Source organism: Nicotiana tabacum, chromosome 10 (genome assembly GCF_000715075.1).
Source record: "Nicotiana tabacum cultivar K326 chromosome 10, ASM71507v2, whole genome shotgun sequence".
NCBI lineage: Eukaryota > Viridiplantae > Streptophyta > Magnoliopsida > Solanales > Solanaceae > Nicotiana > Nicotiana tabacum.
Genome location: NC_134089.1, coordinates 5431499 through 5453944, shown reverse-complemented (window position 1 = coordinate 5453944; position 22446 = coordinate 5431499). Strand labels below are relative to the sequence as shown.

The following is a 22446-nucleotide window of genomic DNA, read 5'->3' as shown; positions in this document are numbered from 1 at the left end:
TATACCCTTTCTAGGGTGTAGGAAAAAAAGAGGTCTGAAAGTATGCAATGGTCTGTACGAGACCTGACATTTTACAAGCTATTGGAGTTATTAGCAGATATATGCATAATCCAGGAAAGGAGCATTGGCAAGCTGTGAAGTGGATTCTACGGTATATTCATAATATTGTAGATGTTGGGTTCGTTTTTTAGCAGGAAGGCAATCAATCTGTAGTTGGATATTGCAACTCAGATTTTGCGTGTGATCTGGACAAACTAAGATCAACTACTGGTTATGTGTTTACTTTTGCAAGGGCACCAGTTAGTTGGAAGTCTACTTTGCAGTCAACAGTTGCTTTGTGTACAATAGAGGCAGAGTACATGGCTATTACAGAGGCTATGAAGGAGGCAATTTGGCTTCAGGGATTGCTAAAAGAGCTTGGTATTGCATAAACAAATATCACATTTTTTTGTGATGGTCAAAGTGTTATTCAATTAGCAAAGAACCAAGTTTATCATGCAAGGACGAAGCACATTGATGTTCGGTATCATTTCGTACGAGAAATCATAGAAGAAGGTGGAGTCACCGTAAAGAAAATTCATACTACAGAGAATACTGCTGATATGCTGACAAAAGTGGTGATTGCGGTCAAGTTTCAACATTTTTTGGATTTGATCAACATTGTTGAACACTGAAGATTGAAAATGAAGACACAACCAAAATTTGTTATTGAGAGAAAATTGAAGATGTGGAATTTTGCCAAGGTGGAGATTTGTTGAGTGGCAGAACTCCCACATCGGTAAAGTACCAATTTTGGTTGGTAATTCACCCTATAAAAGAAGGCCAAATGTTTAGAATTTAAATACACCTCTCATTTACCTTCTTATCTTCTTAAGACATTTGTATCTTCTCTCTTTAGTATTATTTCACTTGTATTTTTGGAGTGGAATAAAATATTGGTTGTGTCCGAGGAAGTAGGCAAAATTGGCCGAACCTCCTAAATTCCGGTGTTCCTTTTATTGTTGCTTTATTGTCTTATTTATTATTTGGTGGTTGTCATAATTTTTGGTATAGTAGTTGTGACTCATTCACACTATATACATTTGGTTTCCTCAATAACTTGATAAGAATGTGATCACACAACCTATTATTTAAAGTTAATAAAAATGGGGCATTTCATATTTAACTAAATACAACAACAACAACCTCCAAATAGACTCCCTTGCTCTTGGGAGACTCGAACTCACAACCTCTCGGTTGGAAGTGGGGGTTGCTTACCATCAGAGCAACCCTTCTTGTCATATATACAAATTATATATTTATTAGAAAATGGTTAAAATTATTCTCGAACTACCGACAATAACTCAAATATACCCTCTGTTTGTTTTTGGTAACAAATTTGTCCTCGTCGTCTAAAAATTGGACCATTATTGCCTTAAAAACTAACGGCTGCCACATCAGTTTTTGGACATATTTAAATATTACGGGAAAGGGTTAAAATTGCCCTCGAACTATCGAAAATAGCTCAATTATATCACATATTTGTGTGTGGTACCAAATATGTCCTTAACGTCTAAAAATTGGATCATTACTGCCCTAAAAACTAACGGCCATCACATGAGCTCATGTGAACAACAAAAGTCTATCTCCAACATACGATCCTCCACCTTGACAAAAGCCCCCACGGATAAAATTTCTTTCTCCATTTTCATTCGTTGATTCATCTAGGTGTTGCTCCTTCCAAATAATTAAAGCTACACCAATCTTATTATGAGAAATTTAGTTGGACTATTCTTAAGATTCATAAATCTGTAAAAAAAATTCAATATATTATACAAGAAATTGTATGGGTCCAAATTTGGCAATAGCGACATCTGTTAAGTAAGGTACGGAACGAGGTTACTACAACACAATGTCTGGTGGTCGGCGTCGACGACCGAGAACCGTCAGCCGCAACAAGACGTTATCGATAGTTTAAACTTAGAAGGAGACAGTAAGAATATGCTTTTCGAATATTCTTCATATTGTACTTTTTAGGGTTTCATAGGAGAGTGTCCCTTATAAATAGGGATAGGGAGTAAGGAAGGAGGAGATCGGAAAAAAGACAAAAGAACACTTTGTAAAAGATTCATCTGAAAGTAAATACAAGAACATCCTTGTTCATTGATTACGCAACCTTAACATACATCATTATACGATACTGAGAAGATCAGAAGATTCCACAATCATTTCATACTTATTTCTTTTCTGTGCCGACTGCATTTATTTAGATTGATTGCGCATTTAAGTTGAGGCAATTATGAGCATTTAATTGATTCCAACATATTAGCTACTATCATTCATCTTGCTTACTTCCTTTATCACTTGATCTAGATTTTATTAATTTTAACTGAGATTTATCCTTCTTCTAATCATAAGATTGGTTTAATCAAAGGGTTTAACATCTTTTGATCAAACAGAAATAAAATACCAACTTTTATCACTTAAAATCAAAAATCTTATCACAAAAATGGTGGAAAACAAAAAAAGCTGCATATTGTAGTACTCCCATGGCTAGCTATCCAAGCTCATAGCTCAAAAAGGTCCCAAATTAGTTCCAGAGATATATCTTTTAAAAACACTCTCATAAAAAACTCGAAAACCCTTCATAGAAAATGGGTTCTTGCGGGTAGAGAAGGTTTTTTTAGTCATGTTGTACTTGCATGTCAACATGATTATAATATATAATTGAGTTGTTTTCGATAGTTTGAGGGCAATTTTGACCATTTTCCGTAATATTTAAGTATGTCCAAAAGCTGATGTGGCACCCATTAGTTTTTAGGGCAATAATGGTCCAACTTTGGGACGACGAGGACAAATTTGGTACAAAAAATAAACGGAGGGTATATTTGAGCTATTTTCGATAGTTCGAAAGACAATTTTGTCCCTTTTTCGTATATTTATATGTCGGTTTGGTTCGGGTTTTTCACTCAATACCAAACCAAATCAAACCAAACCTAATCGAGTTTTTTCATCGGTTTGGTTTGACTTTTCAGTTTGGTACGGTTTTTCGATTCGATTTGTACACTTATAGTTGAAGGTCAAGTTATTTTTTTTTAATTAATAACAGAAAAGAAAAATACAACAATTAGGAAAAGTACAAATAAGGGGGACAATAGCACTGATATTGTTACCCATATGTCTTGGTTATATAATCACTCATCTGCGCCTCACATTGCCTATGTCAGCCTCATGTAGAGGATTTATGGTGTAGCTGCCTGCAAAGTCTCACGGGGGCATATAATCTCATAGCCGTGTGGATATTTTTCAAAGACATAGGACCAAGGCAACACAAACCGGGTTAAACCTTACCTTACCTTATTGAAGGTCAAGTTATGTTTTCTTTGATTGCGATTTTATATTATTTTTTAATCAACTTGATTTATTTGTGGTAGTTTAATTCGTATGTCATTTCGAATGTGTAAACTCTATCTATATATATATATATATATGAACCCTTTTTTAAATTTTGATCTATTCCAAAAAAAAATAACTTCTTTTTAAAGTTGAAAATAATTTAGTTTAAACTTATAATTCTATCCTTAATATAAAGCTTTTGTAACCACGTAAATATGTTGAAACCCTGTTTCACTTGTTTAGACTATAAATTTCAATTTTTTTATATTTTTTTTAAACTCCAAACCAATCAAATCGGTTCACATACAAACTATGCTTTTGTTGAAAACGTGAGTACTTAACTGAAGTGTAGTTCATCGGTAGGACACGTGTACTCACACTTCAACCCTTCCTCAAAATATCAAGGTGAAGTACACCACACCTCGTTGGAAACGTGTTTTCATTGTGTATTCTTTTTGTTTTCCAGGTAATTTGAACACAAACATTTTTCTTCTTTTTTACATTTCACTCGGACACTGCTGCAAAATAAATCATCTCCAACCTCCCATTCTTTACTCCATAGCCAACAAATTATCCCCATTTATACAAACTAACAAAAAAAAAAAAAATGGAGGACAAAAATCCACCCACAAAACCTAGGGTGGTCTGTTGCATAGGTGATATCCATGGTTACATAACAAAGCTTCAAAATTTATGGTCAAATCTTGAATCTTGCATTGACCCATCTGATTTTTCCACTGCCCTTATAATTTTCTTGGGTGATTACTGTGATAGAGGCCCAGATACTCATAAAGTTTTAAACTTTTTAATTTCTTTACCCTCAAAATACCCAAAACAAACCCATGTTTACCTTTGTGGGAATCATGATTTTGCTTTTGGAGCATTCTTGGGTTTACTACCAAGTCCAGTTGATGGATCTGAATTTAAAGAAACATGGAAAGAATATGAAATGAATGAGGAAAGAGAAGGGGGTATAAAGGTGAAAACTTTGAGAATATGCATTTGCAAGGGAGAAGATGGGCTGGAAGTCATACTGTTAAGTTTAATACTATAAAGGGTATTGAGTATAAAGGTTCTATTTATGATGCTGCTCCTACTTTTGAATCTTATGGTGTTCCTCATGGTTCTGCTGGTACAATTCCTTAATTTCCTCTCTATCTTTTTTTGGTGTGTTTTGGCTTTTGTATTTTATTTTTTGTTTATATAATAATATTGGCTTAATATCAGCTTATATTGAGTAACCTGTGTAGTGAGGATTCATATAACGGACACCAACTTGTTTGGGACTGAGGTGTATGTGGGTGGAGGTAGAGTATTACTTACGGGTTTGGATGAATACAATAGCTTTTACTTAGAGTCTGTATTTGTATTAGTGGATCCATTAAATAGGTATAAATATTTAATTACGAACCCAGTAACTAAGACGAGCTATGGATTTGGTGGCAAATTAAGAACCCATAACTTCAAATCCTGGCTTCGCCTCTGAAGGCGTGTAAATGTTGTAGTTGTTTTGGCTTTTGTCTGTGGAATGGGTTGCTAGTTATGTGATGGACAAAAAAATTGAAAATTAGGTATGATTTTCTGATTTTACCTTCCTAGTCGATGAAATTGGACCTATGTGCTAGCTCTAAGGATGGATTCTTCTTTTTTTTTTGGGTCTTACGGTATTGGAAGTGTTTCATTTGATGGTTATTTTCACAATGGTAGTGATTTTGGATGATTCTTTTTAGTTGGTTGTAAGTTGAGCTTTCTACTGGTGCTTTGTTTGGGGTGGTTTCTATTATTAATAGCTTGTCTTTTATCTTGCATGTGATGCACTATATTCGCTTCCCTCATATTGTGGTTCCTAAGTCCTAACTACGAGCTGGTTAACTCTACTTATGGATCCTCATATTATGGTTCCGAACTGCATAGTACTTGTTTACTCATGGATGGGGTAGTACCAATAGTATACAGGATGATGTTCCGCGATACATGCTATTTGCATATGATATGGTATTACAACAACATCAACAACAACAACCCAGTGTATTCCCACGAGTGGAGTCTGGGGAGGGTAGGATGTATGCAGCCTTATCCCTACCCTGGAAGGGCTGAGAAGATGTTTCCGATAGACCCTCAGCTAAGAAAAGGTGGAAGAAGCACTGAAAGCAAGTAATAACAAGATAAGACATTCAGAAAACCAAAACCAAGATATCAAAGGAAAAAAATGAAAGAAGTACTGATCACGCATATCATATGGTATTAATTGATGAAATATAACAAGAGAGTCATTCAGAAGTTGGAACATTTAAAAGTCCTTAGAAAATAAACCAAGAGGAAATATGTGCAATTTTGGCAGTATAAGAAGAACGACAGTGAGGTGAGATTAGACAGAATTGTGGTGTATAAATGAAGACAGTTCAAAAATCTAAGCTTAATCTTCCCGTGAGAACGGAATGATAGATGAAGATGTAACACAACGAACTAAAATAGGATGGATGAAATGAGATAGTTTTATGGGAAGTGTAATATGATTGGAAGATAACTAAGTGAAAGAAAATGTCTATAGAATGCTTGTGAAGATAGTAATATTATATGTAATGTTGGGACTCTGAAACCCAACATATCTACAAAACAAATGTCACAAAATGCAAGTGTCAAGAAGGATATATGAGATCTTCAACAAGGGTACAAGTAACACAAATAGCTTATAAATGAGAAAAAACCTAGATTGTTTGACCATATTCTACATAGATTTGCATATGCACCAGTCTATAGGTACGTCACTATAATAACTGAAGGTGAAGAGAATGAAGTAGACGTAAAATCACATAGAGGGAAGTTGTCAGAAAAGACATACTTTGAAATCGATATGGATTTAGCTGAATAGAACAAAATGAAAGAAGATGATCCATATAGGTGTTATCAATTAGCTAGATTAGGACTTAGTTATTATTGCACTTACATTAGGTCTGATAATTTCCGGGAGTCTTCTTATTATCGTTAGGCTTATATGCCAATGTAGAAATAAGTGTGAGATTTAGAAATCCTTTTTAGTTTAAAGAACTACTGATTTACTTTAAAAGTCAAATCATCTAGTAGAGTTTTTATCGAGCGCAATGGGTACTTAGGATTAACATAACTGACTCTAACTAATTATGGATTGCAGCATACGTTATTGATTGATTGACTATCATAATGTGCTATCCCAATTATATATCAGTGGATTATCTGTCAATTCCATGTTGGATCACCTAGTCTGATTTGGGTGGTGATCGTTCAATTTTTCTTTCAACTTCTGTCTGGTTTCCCTTGTTTATCAGCGTAATATGTTCTATAGTTGTTTATATCATAAAGAAATGTGTATTAATAAGTTTTTATTTTCCTCCGCTTCAAAAATAGGTGTATAGTTTGACGTGCAGCTCTTGTTGAGTAGGAATGCTCATTTAATATAGGCGATGTTCCTTCCTGTCGTGCTCAAGATTGTCCTTTTTTATATGGTGTTGGGTGGACCTGAGGAGAATTTGATTGTTGATAGTGCATTCTATAGTTCAATCACCAGTTACCCAAAAAAATAATTCTTAGTTCTGCCTATCGCATTATTACATAATCACATAATAGTCCTTTTGTTAACGGTAAGGTTTCACTCTTTACAGATCTTATGAAGGCAGTTCCTGATGAGCACAAGAAGTTTCTTGCCGATTTGGTCTGGATTCACGAAGAGGTAAGTTCTTTTGTCTTCACTATTCTTTCCTTTCCAACTTTTTCTTCCCTTCTATTTTTCCATGACCACCTTAAGTAATTCTTGATTGTCTTATCGAAAAATACGTGCTTAATAGCTAAACTCAAGAGGCTCATTGATCATGTCATTACTTGGACAACTTTCAATAGCATGTTTCGTTCTTTTGCTTTCTAGGATAATGTTTGCATAAAAACTGAGGAGGGAATTAAAAGCTGCAAACTAATTGCTGTTCACGCTGGTCTGGAGAAAAATAAAGCTGTTGATGAGCAGATTAAAACCCTTAAAGCAAAGGACACAAGGATTTCTAAGGTGGAGCCTCTTAGCGGAAGGAAGAATGTATGGGAAATCCCTCAGGTAACCGCTTCAGGGAAACTCGATAATAGCTCCATTCAGTTTGTCATTATATCATGTATATGCTTTCAAAGAAGGCACAAATCCATTCTCCAACTGAAATTGTTCGTTGTTGCATAATTATTCTTTTTAGGAACTGAGTAAAACTCCAACGATCGTCGTGAGTGGTCACCATGGGAAATTCCATATAGAAGGTTTAAGACTGGTAATAGATGAAGGTGGTGGACTAGAAGATAATCCAGTGGCTGCAGTAGTGCTTCCTTCAATGAAAGTTGTAAGGGATACTGATCATTTGGTGAAATAGATTATGGTTTGTCTCAGTTATTGACCCTTTCTGTTTAAATCAGAAATAACCAAAATAAATTGCAAAACTAAAAAAAAATGTAAAAATATCGTGCTGCTCGACTCAGTGATTTTTGGATCGACAAATAACTCATATTTTATGTTGTAGATGAAGTCGATAGATTTACACAATAAGCCTGTACTGAACAAACTTTCAAGCCTGTTGAGAATCATATTATATTGTAGATTCTCTACTTTTTGATATACTCCTGGTATACAGGAGGCTTTCCCATTAGTAGTTAAATTATTTACCTTTTCCAGGTATATTATCCGACTCTTGGCTCGCCGGTACTATCTTTCTGGTTATGTTGTTATTATTCTATTGTTGCATTTCATCTTCTTGTTATTATTTTATACATGCAATCTTGATTGCCCGTTAGAAACATTCTAAGACAATAATAGGTGTGTCGGGGACAACAAATTGCTTTTAGTTGAATTTTGCAAACTCAATTAAAGAGCGTTATGACAGTCTCTCTACCTTGGCAAGATGGGTTAAGTTGAGCAAGGTAGGGGCAACTTTTGTTGTTGTTGTTTGTAATTAAAGAGCATTACATTTTTTTTTCCAGTAACCATTATGTCCAGAAATGCTTGTGTGCACCTTGACAAATTCCACGAGATACCGGTTACCTTACCAGTACAATTGTACTGGTACCGAGTAACTCTGTTCACCAAGACTTAGGACACATGGAAAGAAATCACCTTAATTTTTTGCCTTCGCTGGGTTTTGAAACTTTGATACTTCATATTTCGCAATGGCATGAATTTTAAAAAATAAGCGCAATGACAGCAAAAATCAAAACCAGCAATACTGTTTTCGACTCAAGCTCTAGTGGGCAGAAACATATGCTTTGCGCTCCTCTCTTCTATGTCGTCCCCCCTCCCCCCCAAACCAACCCCCATAACCATTCAACATATCCTGTCCCACCGAGAAAAAAAGAAGAGTTGAAGTAAAAAATGAAAAGAAAATATCTCATAGGAAGGCCCAGGATTTCATCAAATTCCAAGTTCTTAAATAACAGCGCATAAACAGACCTGCAGTTAGTTTATTTGGTGTAGCCATATCAACCAAATTTTCAAGATATAAAACTACTGCTAAAATGTTCTTTCCTTTCTGAGATATTGAACCGAAAGCCACAGTGATTGTTTCACCAGAAATACACACCGCTATACTGCAGCCTCAGTGCTAACAAATCTAATGTATGAATTCCAGGAAATTTAGTAGTTAGAGAGAAACATATATCTCAACTTTAACGCGATTGAGGTGGTAGAATTTCTTCAAATGACACATAAAGGCGCAGGAAAACTCTGATGGCAATTCTATTTCTGGCGGGGATAAAAATTTTGAGCTACAAGGAAAACAAACGTGAACATCCACCAGAGCCAAGCCAGCTCAAAGGAGACCAGGCTTCATAAACTTTTCTTTGAAACATTCTTGACAATGGGGGAACTGGATCGGATGGAGGCAAGGGGATCTCACCATCAGGGCTAATTTCATGTATCAACAATAAAACGACAAGAACCGTCTAGTTGGCCAAAAAAGGACTAACTATTCAAGCTGTAAAGAGTGACCTATAAATGTTTTATTCATGTCAAGTTACAACACTAACGGTTCTAAGTATACCACTATAAAAAGATAAAGCCCAGAGTAATTTGCCTGAGATATAGTCATATAACAGGGGAAAAAAATATTGAATTATCTTCTTACCTGCCGCTCCCCCACCCGGCTTCCCAAACAAAAGGAACGAGAGGATGTCTTCTCACAGGTTTCTATTTCTCTTCCCCGAAAACTTTGGAACATACAGGGGAAATAGGAGAACAAACAACTAGTAGCCAAGAAAGAGACTTAATCGGCCTCTGAACCAGATTCATCGGAGCTTGAACCACTGCCCTTATTGTGGGTCGAGCCATTGGCCACCGCTCCTTTACTCTTTGTTTCCTTTGTATCTTCTTCATCTTCGCTGTATTCACTTTCATAATCATCATAATCGTCTTCTTCTTCTTCCTCGTCCTCCTCAATTCCATCCTCCATGGCAGGAGTCTCATCTGCTGTGAGACCGCCTCTGGTCCCAGCTCTGCTGCGCTTCATTACCTTTAACTTTATATTCGACTTTGCATCACAACCAATCCAAGAGTCACATAAGCAAAAAGAACTCAAGTTGTAGTTTCCCTCAGCTGGAGCTTGGAACTTCCCCATTACCAGCCTCGAACCATTTTTCACTTTCTCAATTGCTTCTTTAACAGCAACATTTATTTCCCTTGCACTTGCACCAGACCCTTCCTTTGACTCCTGAATCGTTTTTGATACAGCAATGATTTCTGTAGATTCATCCATGAAACTAACCTTCTGGGAGAGCCACACATCATTTGAAAAGGAGTCCGCAAGCAGCAACCAGAAATTCTCTTCTTTGTCAAAAGGAAAGTAAGGACAATGTGGAAGGGCACGGATCAAGCCATTACCACGGTTGAGAGTGACCCAAGCATGCATGGTAACGATGTCACCCCCTTGAAGTCCCTCCTCACCTTCTGTCTCACATGTGATATCAATTGTCACTGAAGGCATCATTTTAAGAACCATCTCCACATCATGGGATTCAGAGTTTGAGAACCCAGCAACTTGAGTCAGCAGATCTTCGCGTTCATCTGGTGTCATATCACGGAAGTCTTGAAATGTACGAACTTTCTGTACATAGAGGAAAGGGTTAAGGATATACAAAACAAAAGGCTCACTTGTCAAAGCCCATCCTAATACTTCATCAACTAAATGTGCCACAGAAAGCAAAAAAAAAAAAAAAAAAGGAAATGGGCTGCAACATCATTACATCACAGGTAGCAAAAGAAGATGCTTCAGTATGAACAGGAAAAACATGGAAAATTAAGACTTCAGGCTTAATTTAGCCTGAAAGTGGCACAATCAATGTACATATTGACTCCTTTAATTAGGACAGTCAACAATATCCTTATGAATACGAGAGAAACACCATCAAAGGAAAATGGCCCAAGTAATATTCAAGACGACCTTATAAAATTATGATTTTCATTTTCTCATAAATGTGAATCAAGTTCACACCAATTTTCAGATTTTGCACAAGGAAATAAAAAGAAGAAGAAACTGAATAGAGATGTCACTAGACTTCCCTGTGAAAGAATGCACTGTACAGGTAGCCACTGTGACACACTCAAAGCAAGTGTCAAACATTAACTATTAAAAGGTGTAAATTTGTAACATGTTTAAAACTTAGACGTAAACTCAAAATTAATGAAACACCACTAGATCACAAAAACCAAGCAAAACGTCTTTCATGACATCGAGTAATTCATGAAAGTAACCACCATATAACTAATTGCATAAATCAAATTAACATTTCAGTCATTATTGAGTAAGAGTCATTATTGATGGGTTTATGGAAACACATCAGCAGCTTTCAAAATGATTTCTTTCAGAATACATCATTCAAAGTTGGTAATGGTGTTCATGTGAAATTCTGGAAAGACATATGGCTTGGTAATACAGCACTAAAGGATTCATACCCAGGTCTATACCTAATAGCCTGCAATCAGGACTCAAATATTGCTCAAAACAGAGAGAACATTTGGAATCCAGTGTTTAGAAGAAATCTTCATGATTGGGAAATCAATGACTTACAGCATTCTTTCACAGGGAAGTCCTGTGAAAGAATCATCTGGGGGAAGATTTCATCACGGAAGATCAACAACCAGACAGAATCATCTGGGGGAATTCAAAAGAAGGGAAGTACACAGTCAAAGAAGGCTACAACCTTATCTGCTCACAGAATGGAATACTAGAGGATTGGCCCTGGAAACATGTCTGGAGGACCAGAATGCCACTCAAAGTAGCATGCCTCAAATGGACTGCCCTCAATGATGCTGTCTTAGCACAGGACAATCTTAGCAGAAGGAGCATTACTCTAGTCAACAGATGTTATATATGCCAACAGAGATCAGAAAGTGTTAACCATCTGTTTCTTCATTGCCCAGTCACTGCTGATATTAGGAACTTCTTCCTATCCATTTTTGGTATAACTTGGATCATGCCTCACACCATCAAGGAAGCCTATATAAGCTGGAGATTTTGGAGAGTTGACAAAACCATCAAAAGAATATGGAGAACGATCCCAGCAGTCATATTTTGGATTAATTGTTTGGGAGGAAAGAAATGGCAGATGTTTTGATGGAATATCAACTCTAACAACTTCCCTAAAAGCTAGATGTTTAGTTAGTTTGTTCAGTTGGAACTTTCTTTCCCCTGTTAATAGGGTTGACACTTTTTTGGATTTTGTTAGCTCCCTGGTTCTAGCATAGGTACTCTTGTACTGGAGCTTACAATGTATTTTGTCTTTTGTACGGGAGCTAACATAATTTCTGTTCTTGTAATTTGGCATCTTCCTGATGCCCTTTCAATGATATTATCTTACTTCATCAAAAAAATGTTATTGAGGAGAGCTATATTTATCCCAGATTAAAATTTGTAAATAAACCAAAGTACTACCTTACCTTTTTTTTAATCAAGAGTACTACCTTACAAACATTGTATCACTATACATACCAGTAGAGATGAGTTTAGATAAGCAGATAAGCAGTTACTGCGGACAATCCTACATAATGAAAATCAAGTTAGAACATCCCTGTACACTCAAAGGCTGGCGCTTTTTTCTTTTTAATGTTTACAGAACTTGGCTTGTCTCAACTCAACACCTCATTTTGAGCTGGGATTGCAAGGATAGCACGGCCCGCTGATACCAAGACCACAAAATGTGATAAAAAAAGCTTTATAGAGACACTTTCTCGTCTTTTTTTTTTTTGGTGATCAAGTATAAATTCTAGGGACAATTTCCTTAGTATAAATATTAAATAAAACTAAGATACAAAACCAGATAAGTAAGGCACAAACTTGCCCCAACTCCACCGAGGAACCAATCGGAGACACAAAAGCACGTTGTGATAACTTATTATAAGCACCAACACAGATAATTAACAACCTCCTCCTCCAACATTAGCAAGAAGCAGATGTGTTTAGCAAGTTTGAGAAGAGATGAAAAGCAGTAATTGCAACCTTTCTAGCAATCTTTTTGACAACAGCCTCACTAAAGTGTGGCAGCTGCAAAAACGGTGCATACCCTTCACTGGATCCACCTGCTGCTTTCCTTGCGCTGAGAGGTACCGCCTGAATCATTAACAGCAAAATGCATCAGAAATGAGAGTAGGAAAGAAAACCAATTGTGCCTACAATGTGGGTAAATGAATTTCAGTAGAATAATGGACCTTCTAGGTCCTAAACCCTTCAAATATGGAAGGAAATGGATACCAATTCCTAAAAAATAACTGCTGATAGTCCAAACTTATGCATAAAATTCATCAAAACTGTGGGGGGGAAATGAAGGTTGCCAAAACATTCATCTTAATACATGAATCTTAACAATATTTAGCAAAACAAGAATAAGCAGTGATGCTCGTATCAATGATGTATACATGATTATATCTTCAGATAATATGATGCAAATACTTTAACTTTCAGATATAAATGTAGAACAGACGGCAATGATGAAAGTCAAAATGCTAGAAGTTAAGGTACACAAGATGATATTCAATAATAATCACGAGAATAAGTTGCTTTTCTGACGTTGTGCTGGAAAAGGGGAAACGGAGAAGAAAATGATAAGAGATACGTTATAAAGCGGGATAAGCACGGCTCCAAACAACGGATGTAAAAACTAGCGACGATCTTTCAGAAGAGTACTGGCTTTCTGGAAAACCTAACCTGAACAACACTCTGAGACAGTTCCACCACTCCTATTGCAGGTCTTAGCCATCCATGCCCCACAGGAGGGCGTGGAATAATAGCCATCTGCATGCAACAAGACAAACTCCTTGCGTTACCATAGCAACTCTCATATTATGTTAGGCAATGAAACAAACATATGGACTTGATAAGGTGAAAAGAACAGAGCACAAGATGAATTAAAAGCTAAACAATCTTATCCCTTTGTAATATAACGCCATTGCCCATCCTCTCTCCCATGCACAGCTCAAGGACAAACAATCAATTTGGAGGTCTCTGAACACTTCCAACAGCAATCCGCTGTTTAAATTATTTACGGGACATAACTTGGGTGTTACTTCATTTCAGCTTCATTTTCTAGACACTAATCGTTGCCATATCTTCACAATTTTTGGATGTCCTACTTTTTGACATACTAGTACATTATTCTCCTTCCCGTCCTTAGTTTTCTCTCTCCCATTTTTTAGTATATGTGTTTTTTATTTTCTATTTAATTATGCTTCAGATATTTGTTGACTTTTTATGGTTACTTCACATAGTGACTAGAGTAATACTGAAGTGAATTAAACTGATCCTAAATACCAGTGTAGACATTACCAAGTTTGAAATGGCTTAAGTCCAATTATTTGAGAACAAGTCCATTATATAATGTTGAAAAAGTGAATTAACTCCATTATATGGCGTTATTCGGATGCTTTTTACACTAAAGGATTTTGGAATATGTGTTTAGAATTCCTTCGGCAATAAGGAACATTCACTTAACATTTCTTATGACACCTTTTTCTTGATTATGGATATGTGAAACTTGTATCCACTAAATAAAGTATCATGTATAATTTATAATTCACGTTGTCCTCTAATTTCCAATTTTTTTGAGTCTTTATGTCTATCCCAGACCCCACTTGTGGAAATATACTGGTTTGTTGTTGTTGAAGTCTTTATGTCTATGACTATGTATATGTCAGTCTCTTTGCTTACTAGCTACTACAAATAACCCTTTTTTGGGTGGGATCAGTCAGCAGTACCATGAACACTAACCAATAGCCATCCTGAAGATAATAACAGAATGGTTAAAACAGCTCATCCTCCTATATATACATCCGAACTTATTAGTAAAAATATTTCATTTCCTAATGATAGTTACCACCTATACCATGCAAGTTACAATGAAACTCCCTCAGAAATGTTCCAACTTGTGACAAGAACTACAGTAAATTAAAAACAGCACCAGCACTATCATTATCAAAAAGAAAAGCAGCACTAAAGTAGTACTATGAGTAGAAATAGAAAGAATGGAGATACCTTCATCAATTCTTCCAGAAGCCGAGGTGCGAGTTCAAGCACACGTCTGAAATCACGCTGTAAAGTTGGAGATAAAGCTGCCGTCTCACGTGTCAATTGGGCTTGAAGCAACAGTTCAGTCTGCAAGCAGAGGAGTACATATAGCTAGATTCTCTTTTTAAGGAAAAAAAGGACAGCTCTGACAAGGCTTTTTGAGCTTGGAAAACGAAGAAGAAAGCAAGCATTTAACCTTTACTAATGCAGGGTGCTGCTTCCAAAACTTAGCCTGTTCTTGCCGAATATTCTTAAGATCCAGATTTAGCTCACTTCTAACCAAGACAAATAGTCTCTGCAGAGGTTCTTCATCAGTCCGACGAACAGGAATATCCATGAATTCAGAAGCCTTAATGAAAACATCCATGACCTTGCTGCATCATTGAAGCAACATTGCAAGAGACAGAATGGAGTATATAAAAGCAACATCTGTGAAAGCGAAGAACATTGCACAGTGGAAGGGGAGAGAAAACTATTTGGTTCAAGAAGATAAACTAGTAACCAAAACATGGAAATGCAACTATATAAGATTCAACAACATTTCAGCTACCAATTTTGATTTTTCAATACTATGAAACAATCACAAAATTTAACATACGTATTCTTAAGAAGAAAGCCAAATACACTACTACTCTCACATACCTTGGAGCTAAAGAAGGCTTCATTAAGTGGTAATATGCGGCTAATGTCGAGTGCATGACATAATTCCCAGTATACTTTGACGACCTAGACAAGTATATAACAGAAATTGTCAAGGGCAGAATTATACAGACTCCAACAATTCCTAGCAATAACATTCCTTCAGATGCTCCATCGATGTTTAAAAGGAACTGAGGGAGGGCAATGCCCATTTGAAGCCCCTACAGGAAAAAACAAAAAGAAAAAAAATTCATTAGAAATGAGTACATTCCTCCCAAATGAAATGATCATGAGCATGTCTCGGACCCAAAAAAAAAAGACAATTCAATGTTGACATTTACATGTCCTCCTATCCTCCGCATCCACAAGGACATGATAGAAGTGAATTACCTGTCGTCCATCTGGATGGCCATATTTTTCAAAATTTTCCCGAGATATTGGATCTGTCAGAGCCTGATAAGCCTTTGAGATGTATTCAACAAAGTATGAATGTGCCTCTGCAATAGAAGAGACAAATAGTCATGGCCAAGTGGCTGCCAATATAGCTCTGTCACAGTAATAACTAGACGCGAACACACAGTGCTAGCTCTGGGTTCAACCTGGATCTGGATTTTTATCAGGATGATACTGAATGGAAAGTCTTCGATATGCCTTCTTTATTTCAGAGTCCGAAGCTCCATGTTCCAGTCCAAGAATACTGAATGGCTCGAATATTTGGACCTGCAGAATAAAATGTTTAAACTAAGCGCAAGCACCATCCATTGTTTTTTTTAAATGCATAAGAAAACAAACCACGATAAAAGGGAAATCGTAGAGGACGGTGCGAAGGTTAATAAAGATGGTATTAATAATAATGCTTCCTTGTGACCAGGAGAAGTTGAACTTAACCAAAGAAAAAAATTAGCTATGAGAACTTGACATCAGTATAAGAATACCCCATTGCTTGTGTAAATAAAACATATGCCATGTGAATTAGAAGACTTAACAAATGCGACCAATGGGGACAAAACCATTACATTTTAAGAGCACAAATTCCATACTATTGAAGACAGCACTACATTCAAGAACAATCAACACTATCTTATAAAACAAAAACCAAATTAAATCCTGTCTAGAGATAGCTTAAAAGCGCAAGAACACCTAAACCAAGCTGATAAATTTGCACATATAGAACAAAAAAACATATCACGTCTTCTGCTACTATAACTACCAAATGCTACCATTTTTTCAAGTTAAGGAGTTCTTGGGAAAAAGGTGACCACATGCTTGCATTAGCTACAGAGATATCCTATCAAGTTTAAGAATAAGAATCAGATTAAACAGCATTTACCTCAGTGCTGATATGCTTGATGTAATAAACAAGAACAGCCATGACAACCCACAGCAGTACTAGGGTTAGATTACTATATGTTGAGAAGTTTGAAATCTGAAAATCAGAAGAAATGATAAAAATAAATCCCGATTGCAGAATTTAACTTCAATATTAAATCCCAGAAACAAGACTATACAGAAACTTGCCCGCTTGAATATGGATTTATGATACTTCCCCGATCGAACGCATACCGAACACTGGCAGTTGATTTTGGCAGCCTTTTTCTTGAAAGCACCAAATAAAATGACTATAGTGTAAGGAACTAATGGCAGCGCCATTAAAGTCAAGACAAAGATGGGGAAAAGTGCACTGTTCTCTTCGGAAGCCGCCATATTGAATTTCTCTTAGATTCTAGCAAAGATACTCCTGAAAATGGTCATTCCTATTAGAATACAATACATCCAAAAAAAGGCTCACACCAGCCTTAAACTCAAGGGCAAAAAAAATGTGGCTCAGATAAATTTAGCTAAATTTATATACTTCAAACTTTATCAATAGTATATTTATCCTCACAAAAATGAGCTCAGAAAAAGTACTCCGAATACACTAATGAAATGGCGATCCCGACTCATGGAGAAATGCTCACACATCCTCTCATTCAATGGAAAACACTATTGTGCAAAATTGCAGAAATTGAACAGCAATTGCTAAATTCATACATATTTCCGTTCGAGTTAAAAATGAAAACGAGCTCAATATTGAAGATCAGTTTATCAGTTCACACAAATGTGAATTCACAATTTATGAATTATACAATCTATCACCAAAAAACTTCAGCTATTTGTTTGCCCTAACAAAACTGCAAATGGAAATGAAGGAACTGACTCACAGTGAATTCAGATCGCCGGTGTTATATCTGGACGGAAATTCAGCGGAGGGAATCCAACGGTCGCCGGAGAAGCGCACAGCCTGAAGCTCCGGGCGGAGGTAGGCGGCTTAAAATGGAGCTAATTTAGATCGGGGCTACAGTTTGCTTTCTACTTCATTTGCTATTATAACCTCAGAATTTACCTTTATTATCAAATTTATCTCAAATGCTTCCTTTCTTTTAAGTTATCATCTCAAGGCTTTGTTTTCTTTAGTTCACTTTGGTAGTCCAAAACTTTGATCTCCATTATTCTTAAATTAATTCATTGACTTTATTCTTAATTAAAGATTTTAAATTTAAACTCGAAAATAAAAATATATTTAATTGAGAAGTTTTAACTTTTCTTAATGAACTCACCCGATGTGAATTCATATCTGCATATAATTTTGAATATCAATATTTAAGGAAATTAAAATAAGAGTAAATCAATCTCCAAAATGTTGGGTATATATCATTTTCTCTGTCCTTGCTATTTAAGATTAATGTAATAAATTTTTTGGAACATTAAAGTTTGATAACTTTGACTAATTAAATACTCCCTCCGGTCCAAAATAAGTGATTTTTTGGTTGTTTTCACACATATTAAAAAATTAATCTTTTAACATTAATTGACAATGAAATTGACCATATTAACATTTATTGTCTTTTCACATAAACACTCCTAATACATACTCCAATACTAATTACTCCAAGGGCAATGTAGGAAAAAAAATACTTAATTCATTCTTAAAATTTGAAAAAATTACTTATTTTGGACGTCAAGAAAAAAATCAAAAAATCACTTAGTTTGGACCGGATGGAGGGAGTATTAATTGTGTATCATGTTGGAGTAAATGCCACATTTAATTGGTGTAATGACCTCAGCAGACTAATTATATCATGCCACGTCACCTATTTGATGCGGCCAAAGCAAAGTAGTGCTAAGGCCGTTTACCTCATATTTGTGTTTTTTTTAAAAAAAATAAAATATAAAAAAATAAAAATATTTGTGTTTTATTTTATTTTCAAAAGAACTACAAACTTAAAGTGCCTTATAAGCAAGGAAACTATAGCTTAATTTTTTTTCTAGACAAAATTTAAGATGAATATATGATTTTGGTCTCTTATGTGCTAGACACTTACAATTGAAATTCTATTATGTGATCGATTATATTTACCACCTTTTGTGATTAATATAAGATAATATTGAGTATTGAACATTGTGATAGCGTCATTAAGATCTTTTCACTTTTATCTTGATCAGCTCGTGTTTAAACTCTGAAAATAAAAAATATTATGATATTCTATTAATGAACCTACTCGACAAGAATTAGATAACTTAGGCTAATAAGTTCCAAATCCAAAAAAAGAGAGATTATATCAACGCACAAATGCAATTGTTTAATGTGTATATTTACTGTGTCATTCCCTAATTAAGGTTAAGATAATGTATTTTTATCAACATTTAAAGTTAGACAACTTGACCTATTAAAATTTAATATTAATCTGTTGAGCTTAGAACTGATTTAATTGGTGTAATGACTTCATTAGACTAATAGCCTGTTTGGCCAAGCTGGAAAAATCAGTTTATTTTGAGAAGTGCTTTTCGAAAAAGTACTTTTGGAAAAAAAACAGTTTGTATTTGGCTAATTAATTTGAAAAACATTTTTGAACAATTTTGTGTTTGGCCAAACTTTTCAAAAAGTGCTTTTAAGTGTCAAATTACAAATAAGGGCATGAAGAGATTTGCTTAATAGTTAATATTATATAAGTAGATAAATAATTACAAATATTTATTATTAAAGATAATAATTAAGTTTTTAAATTTTATTTATGTAAAATATAAAAATAAAATTGAAAAGTACTTTATTCTTTCAAGATAATTTAAATATATCAAATAATCATTCAATAAATATGAAAGTTCATCCCAAAAGTCATTTTATATTACTTAATAGTTTAACTAAGTAAGATTATTTTGGTATATATAATATTTTGCAAAGAGTACTTTTGGTAGGAAGAAAAGTCAAAATTGCTTCTGTTTCTGCTTTTAGAGAGAAACTACTTTTTTATACTTCTTCAAAATTGCTTTTGCTTATAGCCAAACACATTTTTTTCAAAAAAAAAAAAGCACTTTTGGCATGGCGAGAAGTTTGGCCAAACAGACTATAATTATATCATGTCATATAATACACTTTTATCATCTATTTTACTATCCACCTAGTAAAACAGCCACGATTATTACTAAATCAACATTAATCTCATTACATTCTATTACCCTTATTATTTGCGTTAATAAATTTTGTATACATTCTTAATTTTGCCCCTTCTTTGATGAAAGAGAATATTATGTTACCAAGTATTCTTAACCACATTCTATTAGCATTATTGTTTATGTTACTTGGCATTTGGCAAAATACATAAGTTACCACCTGAACTATGGATTAAATCTGTGTTACACACTTTTTGACGGCGAAAATTAACTTACACATTCAACCTTTCAAAAGTGTCTCTATGACACACCACTTTGCTTAGCTGGCACTCACGTGTTATACACAAAAAAAGGGCGAGTGAATTCCAAAAAAAAAAATTAAAAAAAAAACTTAAAACTTTAACTCGGTTTTGAAGTCATGAGAACTCAACCATGGAAGTTTAGAATTCCTCGTGAAATCACTCCGTTCAAATGGTTTTAAGCTCAAGGATTAGTTCTTAATCAATTCCAAACAGTAAACAATCCATATAATTTTTAGATCTCAAATTAGCATCAACATCCCCACTTGTGGGATTATACTGGGTCGTTGTTGTTGTTGTTGTTGTAAATTAGCATCAACCTATAACTCAGTAACTATTTTTGCATTCTGCTCGCCATTGAAGTCTTTTGAAATCAGCAGTTGCTTTCAATAACCCACACAATTATTATCCATTGATGCCAACTATAAATTCGAGTTCAAAATTGAATTTTATTTTTGACTCGAACAATGGAACTCACCTCAAATCTATTACAATAAAATTTATTTTTAAAAATAGTGGTGTTGTGAGATGGAAAATTGAATTGTAATCACTGTTTGGGATGAGATTTGGGTGGAGTAATATTCAAATCACCATTGCCGGCAAAGCTTCGAAGGTTGAAGTCGGAATAAAATTTGGATATGAAATTTGATGTTCAAATTCAAGTGGGTATTCAAGGTCCTTGATGAAAACACTTGCACAAAGCTAAATCTAATGTTTGGAATGAATTGAAATTGATTAGGGTGACTTTGAAAGAAAAAAAAAAGACAACTAAAAGAGAACTTTAATCCGGAAAAAAAACGTCCAGGAATCTAAGAGGGAAGGAGATGAGGGTATATTTTTAAATCTAAGTATTTTTTGCGTTAAGGACACATATCGAAACCCCATTGGTGCGTGACATAGACATGTTTTGTGAAACTGGTCAACTACAAAAGTGGTGTGTTGGACACACTTTTGAAAGGTTGAATGTGTAAAATAATTTTCGCTGTTAGAAAGTATGTAAGAGAGATTTGATCCATAGTTTAGGTAGCCATCTATGTATTTTGCCCTTGGCATTTCCACCAGCCGAGACCTAAACTAATGCATCACATTAAGTTCGTGCATGCATCGTAATATTGGACTCCGTGATAAATATTCTCGAGGAAATTAAGTCCGTGCCTAGTCTTGCCGCCGGAAATAACGTAGAAAAACGCTCGACTCCCTCCTAACCTACAACTCTAATGCTCGACCTCCACATCTTCCTATCCAGAGCCATGTCCTCATAGATCTGAAGTTGCATCATGTCCTGCCCGATCTTATACTATATACTATGTATAAAAGTGAAATATTAATGCTCACATCACTTGTTGAAAGTAAGCTCATTGAGGATGGTTAACAATCATGCCACATAACATTCTTATCCTACAAAGAAAGAAGAAAATAAAGAACTCACACAAATGACCTTTCGATGGCCGTCAGTAAGAAACGTAAAAAGGAGCGCAACTCTCATGTATTGCAGATTTCTTCCTTCTTTCTTTTGGGTATACCTAATGACCATCTCATTTTCAAATTTATTGTACATTTTATCTTTTACCGCTTTTAATTATGACGTTATGGATTTAATCTTCGAAACAAATTACATGTGTGTAAATCCGTTTTATTTGGGGCGCTAAAATCATGACATGCGTACATGTACACAATTAATCACGCTTTATTAATAATTAAAATTGTTTTGGCTAAAGTCGTGCAAACGCATACCTGGATGTTATTTTGAGAATCATAATTATGTCATGCGAACGTGTACACAATCACGATAAAAAATTAGAACGCTCCTAAAGCATCCTACGAATATTCATAAGTTGTTTGTTTTCCAAAGTTTAGGATTTCATGAGTTAATATTAAAGTTATTTTCTACAGAATTCAAATAAGAAAAGATATAATAAATAAAATTTTAGTTGATTTAGAAGTCCTAAATATTAGGAAGATAAGCAAATTATTATTTTGTCCAGTATAATATATTTTTAAAGAGTAAAAAAGGCGAACGACATTATATAAATATTATACAAATTGATAAAGAGAATAATATATTGTTCGAGTAGGAAAAAGTTCAAAAATAATTCGCATCTTCTATACTATCTTAAAAGCATGAAATCTCAACAAATAATTAAGTCTTTGCATTA

At 34.9% G+C, this 22446-nt stretch overlaps 1 protein-coding gene and 1 pseudogene across 1 annotated transcript; one reads left to right on the top strand and one right to left on the bottom strand.

The window, feature by feature from the left end:
* Positions 1–3863: 3863 nt before the first annotated feature.
* On the top strand, positions 3864–7770 carry LOC107802368 (tyrosine-protein phosphatase RLPH2-like; annotated as a pseudogene).
* Positions 7771–9319: 1549 nt separating this feature from the next.
* On the bottom strand, positions 9320–17978 carry LOC107802367 (dnaJ protein ERDJ2). The gene is made up of 11 exons (XM_016625849.2): positions 17765–17978; positions 17082–17301; positions 16894–16989; positions 16163–16283; positions 15954–16060; positions 15567–15784; positions 15121–15298; positions 14892–15011; positions 13569–13655; positions 12864–12974; positions 9320–10472 (listed from the first exon to the last, which is right to left on the bottom strand). The coding sequence occupies exons 2-11, from the start codon at positions 17265–17267 to the stop codon at positions 9636–9638; spliced, it is 2061 nt and encodes a 686-aa protein (XP_016481335.1). The 5' UTR covers positions 17268–17301; positions 17765–17978; the 3' UTR covers positions 9320–9635.
* Between the last annotated feature and the right edge of the window lie 4468 nt (positions 17979–22446).

Bases quoted from the DNA above. Each gene is read 5' to 3' on its own strand.
- LOC107802367 (XM_016625849.2), bottom strand. From the start codon at position 17,267: ATGGCGGCTTCCGAAGAGAACAGTGCACTTTTCCCCATCTTTGTCTTG. The intron at 16,061-16,162 runs GTTGAACCCAGA...CTTCTATTGCAG, and splicing joins TGATAAAAATCCAGATCCAG to AGGCACATTCATACTTTGTT. The intron at 15,299-15,566 runs GTATGTGAGAGT...TCAATGATGCAG, and splicing joins AAGCCTTCTTTAGCTCCAAG to CAAGGTCATGGATGTTTTCA.